Source organism: Arachis hypogaea, chromosome 17 (genome assembly GCF_003086295.3).
Source record: "Arachis hypogaea cultivar Tifrunner chromosome 17, arahy.Tifrunner.gnm2.J5K5, whole genome shotgun sequence".
Classification (NCBI taxonomy): Eukaryota; Viridiplantae; Streptophyta; class Magnoliopsida; order Fabales; family Fabaceae; genus Arachis; species Arachis hypogaea.
The window spans coordinates 6,993,473-7,008,186 of NC_092052.1; the positions used below are offsets into that span (position 1 = coordinate 6,993,473).

Sequence of the window (14,714 nt, forward strand, 5' to 3'; positions counted from 1 at the left end):
GAGTCTCAGGCCGCCATCTCTCAATCAGAGCATTAATCATTGCTGATTGACATGGGATAAATCCAATTTGGGAAACATAATAAAATCCAGTCTCGCGTAAGTGTGACTCAACAATTTGGTTGTATGGATCCGGCGGCTTTAAATGATCACACAGCAACATTCGTGAACCCTACAATATCACATTTCCACTATAAGTACCAGTATAATATAACTATATCCTCAAAAACACAATTATCGTTACATGTCCATTATAACTAATTCCAGCATAATTACATTTCAAACATACATAGTAAATCTGTCATACAAAAATCCTTCAATCATATTCATTACCTTATAACAAAAATTATTTAACCTTAACTAACTAACCAGAATAATTTCACGACTGATAAACTATTTATTTGTAAAACAGCATACTAATTTTATTATTGTTATTATTATTCATAAAACAACATACTAATTTTATTATTATTATTATTATTATTATTATTATTATTATTATTATTATTATTATTATTATTATTATTATTATTATTCATAACACACCATAATAATTTTCTAATCTAAGTTTAGTTACTACTAATTTGTAGGATTACCATGTGTTCATAACACGCAGCGGAAGAAAAGAAAGTAATCCTTAAAGATCTATTTTGTGCTTAAACTTTATTCCAATAATATATAGATATATAGTAGATTAGATCTAAATACCTGAGTACGCTAGTAAAATTTTTTTTCTCCTTCGATGGTACGAAGGCGCTATGCGTATCCACACCGAGACCAACCTTTGCTGTCAACTCCTTGACCAATGGATATCTAATCTAAATTGAGAAATCTCTTGCAACTCTTTGCACACCATAAATTTCTTCTCCAAGAATTAGGCTCACATACATTTATGTGTGTAGAGGTAAAGGAATAACAACCCTTGTTATTCTCTCTGTCTTTCTCATGTTTTCCTCAATTCAAATTTAAATCATATCTTGAAATTCTAAATTTGAATCCTTCAAATTTTATGAATTATATCATAATAATTTAAAACATAATCGATTTGGATCTCATCCAAATTTATAATTCAAATTCAGAAATTGGAAAAATAATTATTCTCAAATCTCATTTAATATTCTCAATTATCATATTATTATTATATTCTTGGTGCTAGCAAAGAATACAATAATATTCCATTTGAATTAATATAATTATTTATTTAATCAAATCAAAATAATAATTAAATAATTCTATAGCAAATATTAGAACACTCGTTAGTGTGTGACCCATAGGTTCAATACTAAGCGGGTAGTAAATTAGTCATACTAAATTTACTAATCAAGGTTGGCGTCTAGCAACACTCCTCAACGACCCGATAGTATGAAGTAATATATTTTTACTAAGAACCTTAGAAGAACAAAGAATAATTCCTTCCATCTTTCCAACTCTTGGTTAACTCTTAGAGTATGGTTTAATTGTCAAACTTTAACTTGTTACCATTATTATAATGAACTGTGAATGACTTAAGAAACTCATTTCTTCGTTCATTGAATTCCCTTGGCCAATGTTTTATTCATCTCAGTCATTATAATCAGAGCTCAAACTCTTTACCGAGAGTTGATGGATTCCTTATTGACTAATCATTAATTCTACAAGTATTTAAATCATACCCAATATCCATTCAACTAGCACCCTAGGGTATTAGGTGTCCGGAATCAAAGTATAATAAATACATTGTTAATTACTATGACAGTCGCAGGTCAAAGAAAATTCTATTACTATGTTCATCTTGAGAATATCCTATTGACAAATATACGGTAATTATAACCATTTAGAAATTCTCAAAGTGAGTCGGTTCAATGGTCATATCTCTATATGCACTATCTATATATATAATTTAATAAATGAGATTTATTAATCTTCATCCAATGAAGACCATTATATATATATTGATCTTTTCGGATTATTAATGTCCTTTTTAATAATCCTATGACCAAGAACAATTTAGATTAAATTATAAAAAAATTATCTCTCAATATTATGATCACTATCACAATGATAAATCTCTAAATTTAATCAAGGACCTTATTATATTAACATTTTAATATAATAAAAATAACAAATTATTTGACACATGATTGATTGGATTGTAGTCATACTCCTTATTCCTAACATAATTTATTGTCTAAATTTTAATGAATTAAAATTCAATTATTAATGATCATAAATAAAATAATTTATTAAATTTTTATTATTAATCATAATAAATTATTAAGCTCAATTACTACTGCTAATAATAACTATAATCTACTTTTAGTTATTCTGTAGAACTTACCATACCCTACCATATCATACATACATACATACATGATTAATTCCTATTTTAATTTCTATTTCTAACTACCTAATAATAAAATCATACACATATACATGATTAATCTCTATTTAGTGTCATTACAATATATATTGCTAATCAAATTTAATATTATCACTATTATTATTATTAAATCAGATTATTAAAAAATAAAAACTTACATAACTTGGATCTTCAAGATAATTAACAATATGAAGCTCTGGTTGATTTACTTTTTAATTCTTGATCTTCTTGACATTTTTTTTTTAATTTTGTCCAAGATTTGTTGTGGTCCAACAATGGTGATGCAGGAAGAAGTGGTGGGGTTGAGTGTGTGTTGAAGAGAAGGAGACGAGAGTGAAAGGGATACTACTGAATCGAGGGGGGGGGGAACATTGGTCTTTTGTATCAAGGGAGTCACGGGCCAACCAAGGGAGGCTTGCATGCGTGACGCGTGGACAGGAAACACAAATCTGTCCCACCGATTTGTGCATCATCCGTGTCTTGAAATCGGTGCCTACGATTTCCTTCCTACCACTTAGTGCCACCGATTTCTGCTACCCAGCCGTCACAAATCCGTGAAACACCAATAACCCCCATATCACTGCTATATTCCATCAACGGGTTCATATCAAAATTAAAAATCTCATATGCTGTTTGTAACCGTATAATAAATGGAAAATACCAAAATGAACTTGAATACACATATTCTATAGTCTATATAGAATGTATTCAACTTTTTGCTTAACATAAACTAAGACATAGGGTCAATATCAGAAAATTAAAAACTATTAATAATGATTATTATGTTAGTGTTGCAAGTGTGAGAAGTGTTCAAGTTAGTCCCACATCAAAGAAAGCATGGAAGAGTGAGGAGTTTATAAGATGAGAGATCCATTAACTTAACACCTTAAGGTTTTGAGTTGGATGTGGTGTCTTCTCATCTTATGTTCTCTCGCTTGATTCCTCCCCGAAGTCTCCCCGGTGGTCGAGAGCTCCCCACGGTTGGCCCAACAAAGTGGTATCAGAGCCGATGGTTAATCGGTCTGGTTTTAAGGGGTATTCAAGGTGAAGCATCGAAAGTCTTCCCGGCAAAGGTGGTCCGGGCGGCGTGTCCCGCAGTGTTTTGCGGCGGTGTGATGGACGAATACTTATATGTGGTGGGAGTTGATGCTTGATGTGGATGCTCACACTTGAGGGGGAGATTGTTAGTGTTGCAAGTGTGAAAAGTGTTCAAGTTAGTCCCACATCAAAGAAAGTATGAAAGAGTGAGGAGTTTATAAGATGAGAGATCCATTAACTTAACACCTTAAGGTTTTGAGTTGGATGTGGTGTCTTCTCATCTTATGTTCTCTCGCTTGATTCCTCCCCGAAGTCTCTCCGGTGGTCGAGAGCTCCCCACGGTTGGCCCAACATATTATATATGTATGTGGTCTCCAAGTTAAGATTAGTTCATTGAAGAAATTCAACTGCCGTAGCAAGCAAGAAAAAACATATAAGAATACAAACTAATTAACTAAACTTCCATATACAAACTGAATCTTGTTCTACAAGCATTGGGCAATATCTTGTGTAATATACACTTCTTTCCCAAGTTATTACATAGTGTTAGATTCTTTAATTATGAAAATAGCCGCCGTAATGTTTTACTTATCATTTGACCATATATATTAGACTTATAGATTCTTTATAATAACTATATGAATAAATTAAACTGAAATTGCTAATTATTGCATATGAATTATGATGATAGCACTCATCTCTCTTTATAAAAGTAGATTCATTTTTATGGTCCTCCTCCTCCATTGGGTTTATTATGTTCATTATGTTTGTTTGGCCCTTCAATTATTTTCAACTTTTCACTTTTTTATTGACCCAAAAAAATTTTTTTCATTCTTTACGAGATAATAATTTAATTGGTTATTAAATTTTACAAAAATAATTAAATGTCTCTTAATATTTAAGTTGATCAAATTAATTTCTTAATTTCAAATACTAAGGGTTCGTTTGGAAAACTCCAAAAACTACTTTTTTTAGCTTTTGACTTATAAAAAGTTATATTAATAGTGTTTGATACAATTTTTTAGATAAATTTTTAATTTTTCAAAAAATTATTTAAGAATTTTTGAAGAAATTAAAAAATGTGACTTTTTATATTTTCAAAAGCTATTTTATCACTCCTATTTAATGCATTACTTTAAAATAAGGACTTTTATAATAACTTTCAAAATACAAAATAACTTACTTAAAAGTTGTTATTAATAAAAGTCCTTATATTTTAAGCTCTTTTTTCAAAAAAATTTATTTAAAAAATTTAGCCAAACTAACTCTAAATCAAGTTAGTCAATTATTAGTTTTAATTAATTTGTAATTTATATAAGAATCTCGCTAATGAATAACAAGTGCTCTAAAAACACACTTTAAAGATATTATAATTAAAAAGTTCACATAAAAATATAAATCAAATATTTTTTTAAGTCTTTTTATGCATTAGAAAAAAATTACATATTTTAACTTGTTAATAAGATTAGATATTTTAAAAATATAAATAAAAAGTTTTTCTCTTTATAAAATAATTTGAGTTTTTTATTATTTTTTTTTCAGTTGGGTTGAAATTTGAAAACGACGAATTGTATCCGATTTCAGATTTCAGAAGCTATAAATTACATATGTAATGTAATCAAACGAGGCAACACAATCACCACACTCAGTAATTCAAAGTTCAACTTCAAACAACAAATTAAAATAATAATAATAATAATTAAAAAGAAATAGAGATGAGTTTTCTTGGACGAAGTTTAGCTGGGAAAGAAGCTGCATATTTTTTTCAGGAATCCAAACAGGCGGTGGGAAAATTGGCCCAGAAAAACCCTCTCCCATCCAAACCCAACAACCTCGACTCCGTCGAACACGAATTACTAGGTGGTGGTGGTGGTGGTCGCAGTGGCGGCAACGCCGACGTGCTCCCCGAGGTTCTAAGGCACTCCCTTCCTTCCAAAATTTTCAGAGACGAAACCGCAAATTCAACCAATTCTTCCTTCTCTGCTTCCAAATGGGTCCTTCATTCTGACCCAAAAACCCAATCTTTTGTTAACCCTGATGCAATCAACCCTCTTCGAGCTTATGTTTCATTGCCTCAGGTCACGTTTGGTCCCAAAAGGTGGAATTTTTAATTCAGGAGCCCTTTAATTTTACTAGCTTATGTGGAAGAAGGGAATTTGAGGCCAGTTATGATATAATTTTAGTTGCATAAAGTTATTTTTTGAGTTTGAAGTCTTGAAGGTTTAAATTTGAGTTCCAAAACCCTTTAACTATACTAGTTTATGTGGAAAATTTGAGGGGAATTTGTAGCTAGTTATTATAATTTTAGTTGCATAAGGTTATTTTTTGAGTTTGAAGTCTTAAAGGTTTAAATTTGAGTTCCAAAACCCTTTAACTATATTAGTTTATGTGGAAAATTTGAGGGGAATTTGTAGCTAGTTATTATAATTTTAATTGCATAAGGTTCTGCATTTGGTTAAGTAGCTAAGAGGGCAATGAAGGTGTTCTTAGCTGTTCAATTTTGTTTATTTGGGGGGCATTCCATGTTTGTTGCTAAGCTAATACTTTATGTAATTTTAGACTTAATGGTTTTGTATGTTGTATGTTGCAGATGGGAACTGCCTAAAGCAGAAAGCACGATTTCAGCTTCAACAGCTAATGACTTGCGTCAAGATAGGCAAACCACCCATGTTAATCCGGAGAAGTTGAAAGCTGCAGCTGAAGGGCTTGCAAATGGTATGCATTTCATTCCTTTCGTTAGATTGCTTATGTGGTAATCAATAATTGGTAGTTGCTCTCTCATTTGGGAGTTCTGAGTTTGTCATGGGTGCTTGTTCGATCTATTATTATGCATGCTGCGGATGTAAATAGTAGATGTTAGAAGCAATTTTCAATTTTCAATTACTGTGGATAAGAAAATGTTGTTAAGTATAATTTATTTTTGATGCAACATTGGTGAAAGAGTTTGTTTTGCTCACTGCTGAATATGTCCATGGATGCCTCAGTATTTACTTGACAGTTACAAACTGAAACATATTAGCTTTGGTATCCATAATCTCTCCATCACGTCTTCGTAGAATTCATATTGTATAGAGGATTGATAGTTTCTTTCCAAACGTGTGATTTTTCATGGTTACTGTTGATTAAGTTAATGAAAGCTTCCATTTGGAAACCCCTCTTTTTTCTGATGCAAATACTTTAATTTTGATTTTGTAGTTGGAAAAGCATTTGCTATTGCCACTGCAGTTGTTTTTGGGGGTGCTGCATTGGTGTTTGGTACCGTAGCCTCCAAGTTAGATATGCACAATGTAAGTGCATGTTAGTTATCTGTTAACTCTATAACTCTCTTTAGTCTTTATTATGAAGTGATCTCTCTCTGTACTCGGCATGTTTGAATATGCATGAATGACTTCTTATTGAATGTAAAACTAGTTAAGTAACCCTTTTGAACATGTAAGTGTCCCATTTTCAATGATCATTCTTCATTTACTATCATGTCCATTGGCAAAGTTAGGACCATAAGATTTCCTCACATAAGCATTTGAAATTTTGAATGGTAGCTCTTGTAGTTTTCTATGTTTTGTTGATGGTTTTTCAGTCTAATAACCATATAGAATCTCTCCGACTCATATATCCAAGATTTTTCATTGTTTTAACAGGCCAATGATATCAAAACTAAAGGAAAAGACTTTGTTGAGCCACAACTGGAGAGTATCAAAGAGCAATTTGTTCCCATGAAAACATGGGTAAGCTTTAATTTGGTAATTGCATTTTGTTTAATAACTATGGATATTCAGATCACAACTTGAAAGTTGGGGTTTGCAGGCTGAAAATATGTCAAGAAAATGGCATTTGAAAAGGGAAGAGGATGCTAAACAGAATCCTTTGGCAAAGGAGTTAGCTAGAATGTGGGGTGCAAAAACATCAGATTGAATGTTGCAAGATTCTCTATTTGTGATTGTAAATGTTGAAGCTTATGAGAGTGAAATAATATAAAATATAGGTAATAAATTAAGATAGTTGTTAATGGTGGTGGAATATTGTTGCTTTGTATTAATTCAACAATTCCTTTGATTGTAAGGTTTTGAATATGATTAGAAGTAAAGGTTTTTGTTCTTAATTAGATGTTAAATGTGAATATTTAATGTAGCTGACTGCATTTGTTTGGAGACTTATATTGCTGGTGATTTCAACAACAATACTGAGACAATTGTTATATATCAAATTGGAAATTGTTTTATCCATTTTTTAATATGAATATTGATTGTTTTGTATGGTACAACTCAGAAGTATATTCATAAAAAGCCTAAATAACGTAAAGAATTGAGTACCCTCCTAATCAAGACCAATTTTAGAGATTCCACCATTTTTCATTTACAAGGATCAAGAGTGAGTGAAATGAAATGCACATTCTTGACAAGCACCATTCTGAAATTGGATGTTAGGGAAAAGCAAACAATCTTGACAACTTCATATCTGTTTTTGCATCTTTGAAGTTACTTTATAGCTTGTAATCAAGACCAGCTCCATATTTCCAAGCCTCTAGATGCCGCCTCCACCGGAAACTCGTCTTCGACGGTAATGTATTCAAGAATGGCCTTCCATAAAAATGGAACATGTGAGAAAAATAGCCTAAGTGGTTTAGAAGTAAACTTGAGAAGAGTTATTACCTCACAACAGGATCAGCAAAGGTGGAGAGGAAAGTATAGTAACCAAGCATCAGAAAGTGTTTGGACCAGTCAAGAAGCACAGGAACACCAACCTGAAGATAGTGTTTACTTCATTGACTAATCATGCCAATTTGATTTTAGTTTGCATAATGTTTTAGCAATATTGATAACATTTGAAAATTTCATATAACAAAATCATGATTACCTGTTTAAATATTGAAGGGAGAATTTGAGGGTTAGTTAACATAACTAATCCCAATGTCTTGGAGAGTGGCCCAAACTGAACAACATCCTGTGATAAATATAAGATTATATTTCTATTAATTCTTATCTCATAGTCCAAAAATTATGTTCAAATAGGTACTAGGAAAGTCCACCTGTAGAAATGGTCTTAGTACTGGATCTCCAAGCCTCTGCAAAAGTGAAATATGATATTGAAGCTGAAGAGTGATAACTGATAAAGATAAGCAATTCCAAGACATTAGAGAGATAGGGTACCTGCATACAATTAAAGTTGGTATAAAGAAGTTCATTAATAAAATCTTCAGGAACATTGGTGTGTTCTTTTGCTGACATTGCTCTTTGGAACAGCCATGATGCACTTAAGTTTGGCTGTGTTGTACAAAAGTTTGGTCAACAAATTCCCTACACTTAGCTTTCATGTACATAAGAAATAGTGCAGAAAAATACCATGTATGGATTCAGAAGAGACAAGTCTTGTGACTCAAGATAATCACCATTCATTGCTTCATATATTCCTTCATTGTAGCAAAGTGCAAAAAAGAGTTAGATTTAGCTGAATGTTATAGCAATGTTTATTAGCCCTTCACCATTTTATTGTTGGTTGCAACAATTTAGAAAGGCATACCAGATGAGAGTCTTCCAAGGTGCCTGGTCAAGCTTCCAAAACCACCAAATGAAACTGGTGATTGTATGCCACTAGCATCACCAAACTACATAAAATAAAGCTTCACTGATTCAACATTACTTGAGACAGAAGCTTCAGAAAGTGAGAAAAATGTAATTTTACCTGTAAAACTCTATTAAAAGCTGATGGTAGAGGGCTGCTAGGTGCTCCATACAATAAAAAGAAAAAAGAGAGAGACTATTAGCAGTGTTCTTGGCAAACTATATTAGAACTAAAAGATACAGGAGTTTGTTAAGGATATAATCAAATACATATCGATACCTCTCGCGATATGTGGGAAAGATGCCATAAATGACTCTCAGTATCTCTAAATTGTCGAGCGAAACACCCTGTCATATGAAAGTGGCAAATGGAGTTCAATCAAAATAACAGACAGTTAATTATTTGTACATATTTTCAGATACATTAATATTAGAAAGTACCAAAAAGTGACTGACAAAAAACTAGCCTGATATTCTGGCATCAGATCCCAGTATTGTTCCAATAATTCTTCCAATTTTGGTGATCCCGGTTGAGGTTCTACATAAGTGAACATGTAAGTGGTGCGATCCAAAGGACCTGATCCAGCTGGAAATGCCTGCAAAGATTTCAGCTAAACTTCCAAAAATAAACATGGGGATACTACTAGTGTTCAATTGATGTAATAAAACTTTACCTCCCAAAAGTATTGTGCTTTTGAGTTCCCTACTTTCTTTACTGATGAACTGCTATATATGACATCACTGTTAGAATTTTTCTCGAAGCCTCGTGCGCAAGTTCCAACAACAAGGCAAATGCCATCGGGTTTCTTCCCGCATCTTATCTGTAGAATCATTGCAGGTGACACTGGAAAGAAGCTTCAGGTAAAAATGTTCTTAATATTCACTATCAACTTATGCAGATTTCATTAAATCAAGTTGGTAGATAGAACTTCTGGAATTGATCTTTTTTTCATTTTGCCAAATGAGTATTAAATCTTATTTTAGTCTTATGAAATGCTAGAATAGTCACAGTAACAGAAAGGTGCACATACAACATATTAGATCACAGACTATCATGTTTTGAGTCCAGCAATGAGTAAATTATGATCCTGACCTGTTTTACAACAGGGGAAAAGTTCCCCATGGCATCGATTATAAGACGAGATAACAAGATTTTGTCCTCAGAAAGTTTCAGAACCTGAAAACAAAATGTGCAAACATTTATGATTCTTGATCATTGAATAAAAACTTTACATGCCTTTTAAGGTGATAATAACATTTACAACAGGTTAAGATAACTCACTGCAGCATCCTCATATACATCAATGCCGGCAACACTGCAACCCTCAAAGATGACTCCACCAAGGGAGATAAAACGTTTCTTGACAATCTCAATTAGCTTTACAGGTCTGAAATCACAGATAACATAAAAGAGGCAAGGTGGTTTTCAGTTGAATATTAAGCAATTTTAATGAAATTGCTTCACTGTAAGTTAAAAGCATATAGAACTTTTGTAAGCATTCAATAATGCTATATCCACACGCAAAACTAATCACTACATATCTTTCAGTAAGATCATTCATAAATTAAAATCATTCATTCATAATTGAAATTCAGGACTTTATTCTAGTTCATTACTGGTATATGGATACCGAATTAGTCTAAGGAATGAGGACTTACGAAATACCAAGATTAAGAATGTCCTCAATCCAGATGTCACCTTTCCTTTCAAAGCCACATCTATTCTGAATTAATCACAAAAAATGAGGTTAGACATGAAATGAATTTTTTGGCAATGTTAGTTAATAAGCATAATAAGTTGTCATACAATCTTTCAGCATGTTTAGATATGTGATATATGTTCTAAGTGATGATTCTTGCTACACAGAAATTGGCAATTGAAGTGAACAAATTAAGAAATTACTGGATTGAACTTTGCAGCTGTGGCTCTATCAATATCTTCTTCTTCCAGGACTCCAACTTCCACTAGTTCCATAAGCTCCTTTCTTGATATGTTCCATTCTTGCTCCCTCTAATGATTAAATCAACATAGACAGCAAGAAAAATTCAGCTTGATCACTCAAGAAATTTGTTGACATTTTTTCTGACCAATGACTAATGTAGCTATCAACATACATACCCCTTTTAATACATTCCTTTCTACAATGGCTACTCTAAGGCCTTTAGCACACAAGGCTGTTGCAATGAAGATCCCCAGAGTGCCTCCACACACCAACACATCATATGAGCCTTGTGCTTTGTTGGCCAGATCGGATGAGCGAAACGAGCTTGGAACAGTAGAGACAACTTGCTGAGGTTCTTGCACAACTGCAGTATATATCACAAGCTAAGATCACCAATTATAGCTTCATTTCTTTTAATTAATGCAAGAATTTGAATGCCATGATGAAATGAACCTTCTTGAGCAGAGCATATGTTAGACCATAACTGGTCTAATCTTTTCAAGGCTTCATAAGAGTATGCTCCCCCAGCACCACCAACCTCTCCACTCACTGAAACACTCTCCATTATCCTCTACAAAATAAACAAGTTTCAATATCATTCTTCATTTGGACTTCTTACAAAGAAAGCACTACATTTCATCACATCCAATGTAAATTATACCAACCTCTCTTAAGATTATGTAACAATATTCCTTGTTTTGTCAATGTTTACAATAGAGATCAGTGAAACTACTTATCCCAAAAACTAAAACTAATAGGTAGAGACATATAAATGGTTACATTTAACTCACGTAAGAGTCTCTTTTAGATTTAAAATGTGAATTTAGTTGGTCATAGAAGTTCTAATAATATAGCATGAAACTACTAATTCCAAAAGTTTAAAAAGATAAATGGGGCATGTCAAGGATTATATGTAACCATATAACTTAACCTTCTAAGAAGATTAATGTAAGCTTCTATAAACAAAGAAGTGTTATTTGTTATATCATCTAACATTTATCAGCAATTAAAGTATTGAATTAGTACCTGTGTTCTGGAAGCAACAGCTTGTGGTCTACAAAGGAAGGTTCTTCTGCCATATTTTTTCTGCTGGAATGGATTCCCCACTGCAAGCTGAGATATTCCATTAAAGGGTTGAAGCTGAAACAATGACATAACAAAAGACACTAAAAGAAAAGTAGAAGAATAATAAACAATAGAGTGATCAAAGAAAATCAACACTCTTTCACTCTATTCCTTGTATTGCTCTCAGGTTCGTTTATATCATTAACATAGAGCAAGAAAGTTTGCGAACCACAGGTGAACACGTTTCCAACCAACCACTTCAAATATCCAAAAGTGAAAAACTTGAATAAAAAATAAAACTTTTTGAAATTTTAGATAAAAATTTAATTTTTACTAATTTATAAATTTTTAAACTAAAATCTCAATCTTAAATTCTTAATTTCTTAATTTCTCTTTTTCCTCGAGAAAAGAAAATTTAAAAAATAAAATAAAATAAAAAATGGCAACCTAGAGACCCGGTTTTCAATTTTAGTTTTCATTTTTTAATATATAAAGGTTTCAACTTTCAATTTTTGGGGATAAACCTCAATACCCAGAGAGGGTTTATCATTCTTCAGTAGGGACTAAGAAAGAACGCAAGGTCTCGCTGCATCTTCAACCCTGCACTTCATTTGAACAGGTAAAGATTCAACTTTATTCATAAATTTCGTTTTTTTTTGCTGTTCTTTTTAGTTGTTGTTCATCAGCTTCTGGCATATCAGACTGTGGTTCTTAATGGGTGTTCGTGTCCCTCTTTTTTGTGAGCTATGGGAATTTTTCTAATCAGTGACCACGCATTACGGTACTTGAAACTCCCTCACCCGTCAATTTGTTTGAATTCAGCCTCTATACAGTAAACAGTGAAACGTGTAGATAATTTCATGTAAGAAGTGGGCATTCTATAGCTCTTAATTTGAAGAGAATCCACAACTATTGGTTACAGGTCTTGATTTTCACATTGATTGTGAGAGATAGGTAGACTACTTTGTCAGTAAATGTTGGATTTGTTCTGATTTTGTAAATTTGGATGAAGGTTTATTTTGGTAGTTGATTTTGTAAATATAGTTCAATATAGTTCTTGACATCTTAAAATTAGTATTTTACCGGTCATTTTAGTCCCGGCATGACGAATTCATTGATATGTCACATTAAGTGACGTGTCATTGTGGATACGTGATGCCGAGACTAAAAATGACCCAAGGAATGCAATCTTAGGGGGCCAAAATACTCATTTTAAAATGTTATGGAGCAAATGAATCATACACTTGTTTATGTTTCTTAAATTCTTCTTGCAGATTCAAGCAATTTGATACTGAAAGCGTGTCGAGTCTAAACTCTTAATAGGCATGGCAAGCCTGTTGACAACATCAACCTTCACATATTCTCCTCTCAACAGCCACACCAAAGATTGTAGTAATAAGTCCGGCAATTCTTCTACAGGAAGGAGATGTTCCATAAAAGCAATGAGGATAGAAAAATCGTTGGAAGAATTATACAATGTGAAGGTCGAAAGGAAAGTGTCTTCTGAAAGGCTTGCTCAACTTGGAGTCTCAAAATGGTCAGTGTGGAAGACCGGGAAATGCAAGTTGCCGTGGGACTGGCAGGTTGACCAACTGGTGTACATAGAAGAAGGGGAAGTGAGGGTTGTCCCAGAAGGAAGCAAGCGATTCATGCAGTTTGTTGCTGGTGACTTGGTCAGGTACCCCAAATGGTTTGAGGCTGACCTATGGTTCAATGGTCCATATCAAGAACGATATAGTTTTAGAGCATATGGTGATGATTATTGATGATGATGCTGCATGATTCTCACATAAAGTTGCTTGATGTCCACCATATATTGGATTGTGTTTTATTTGGGTAAATTACAGTAGTCTTCCATGATATTTGGTGAAAATCATCGTTACTTCGCTCTAATTGTTAGTGTTATATTCTTCAAAGTATAAGGTATCGGTTGTATTATTCATCTTAATCTTTAAGGGAGGTCAGTGTACGATTTTAGAAATCGAGCAAGTTGAATTTTATCAAATCTTAGTAGAGGTTAGTCTAATTCGCCTTTTTTTCCAATGTTGGTGGTTTCAATTTCTGTTATATAGTAGTCTTTTCTTTAAAAATTGTGATGTAAATTTTATTCTTCATCAGTTTCTGAACTAACATTTTCCAAGTTTGAATGTAATTGTTATAACTGCAAATGATAGTGTATAACTCTGTTTGAGCTACCAAAAGTTTCCCTTCATATGCATCAAAAGGACTCATTCTCATTGCTTAGATATTGCTGCCAAGAATCTTTGATTACTGTCCCTGCAAATAATTCCTATACCATGTTTATTATCACTAAACACAGCATAGTCAAAGTTAATTTTGATCCTTTGTCTTTATTTTGTCCAAATTCTTCTCATAGCTAGCTGTTTTTGGTCATATAATTAGAAGCTCAAATATGAGCAATATTTGGAAGAAAGAAACTCTTTTTGCAATATACACAATATTATATTATTACCAAATTGATTCTAAATTAAAAATATTATATTAATGTTAATAAGTATTTCTTTACCTATTTTACTGACTTTTTAATTTATAAATTCCAAGCAAAAGTGAAAACCTAAGTGACAATTTTGAGATAAAACGTCCAAGAACAAACATAAATGGAAGTTTACTTTACTAATTAATATAATAAACAATTATTAAAATAAGTTTAATTTTTATGATAATGTGATCCTTGATGTCATTGTTGAATGGAACATGTTATTTGAGTTTTTTTTATTTGTGGGTTGGTATTAA

The 14,714-nt window shown here is 32.4% G+C and overlaps 3 protein-coding genes across 13 annotated transcripts; 2 read left to right on the top strand and 1 right to left on the bottom strand.

Moving 5' to 3' along the window:
- The first annotated feature begins 4,906 nt into the window (after nucleotides 1-4,906).
- On the top strand, nucleotides 4,907-7,613 carry LOC112765904 (uncharacterized). Its single transcript, XM_025811765.3, has 5 exons — nucleotides 4,907-5,492; nucleotides 5,985-6,109; nucleotides 6,590-6,681; nucleotides 7,033-7,119; nucleotides 7,199-7,613. The coding sequence occupies exons 1-5, from the start codon at nucleotides 5,110-5,112 to the stop codon at nucleotides 7,304-7,306; spliced, it is 795 nt and encodes a 264-aa protein (XP_025667550.1). The 5' UTR covers nucleotides 4,907-5,109; the 3' UTR covers nucleotides 7,307-7,613.
- LOC112765902 (uncharacterized) lies at nucleotides 7,584-12,221 on the bottom strand. 11 transcript variants are annotated; one of them, XR_003183957.3, is made up of 18 exons: nucleotides 11,922-12,221; nucleotides 11,349-11,466; nucleotides 11,072-11,259; nucleotides 10,856-10,963; nucleotides 10,612-10,676; nucleotides 10,235-10,340; nucleotides 10,046-10,129; nucleotides 9,627-9,773; nucleotides 9,420-9,548; nucleotides 9,233-9,300; nucleotides 9,074-9,107; nucleotides 8,912-8,996; nucleotides 8,734-8,801; nucleotides 8,542-8,655; nucleotides 8,421-8,456; nucleotides 8,249-8,335; nucleotides 8,044-8,160; nucleotides 7,584-7,971 (listed from the first exon to the last, which is right to left on the bottom strand). XR_003183957.3 is itself a non-coding variant. In XM_025811763.3 (18 exons), exons 1-18 carry the CDS (start codon nucleotides 12,048-12,050, stop codon nucleotides 7,875-7,877), a joined length of 1,755 nt encoding a protein of 584 aa, XP_025667548.1. In that variant the 5' UTR covers nucleotides 12,051-12,221; the 3' UTR covers nucleotides 7,584-7,874. The 11 variants fall into 11 exon arrangements, 4 of the variants coding, with proteins under 4 accessions (XP_025667548.1, XP_072078357.1, XP_025667549.1 ...); XR_011874880.1 differs by having other exon boundaries at nucleotides 9,074-9,110; XM_025811763.3 differs by having other exon boundaries at nucleotides 8,044-8,135.
- A 230-nt stretch (nucleotides 12,222-12,451) lies between these two features.
- LOC112766619 (uncharacterized) lies at nucleotides 12,452-14,161 on the top strand. Its single transcript, XM_025812516.2, has 2 exons — nucleotides 12,452-12,579; nucleotides 13,235-14,161. Exon 2 carries the CDS (start codon nucleotides 13,286-13,288, stop codon nucleotides 13,724-13,726), a length of 441 nt encoding a protein of 146 aa, XP_025668301.1. The 5' UTR covers nucleotides 12,452-12,579; nucleotides 13,235-13,285; the 3' UTR covers nucleotides 13,727-14,161.
- Nucleotides 14,162-14,714: the final 553 nt, after the last annotated feature.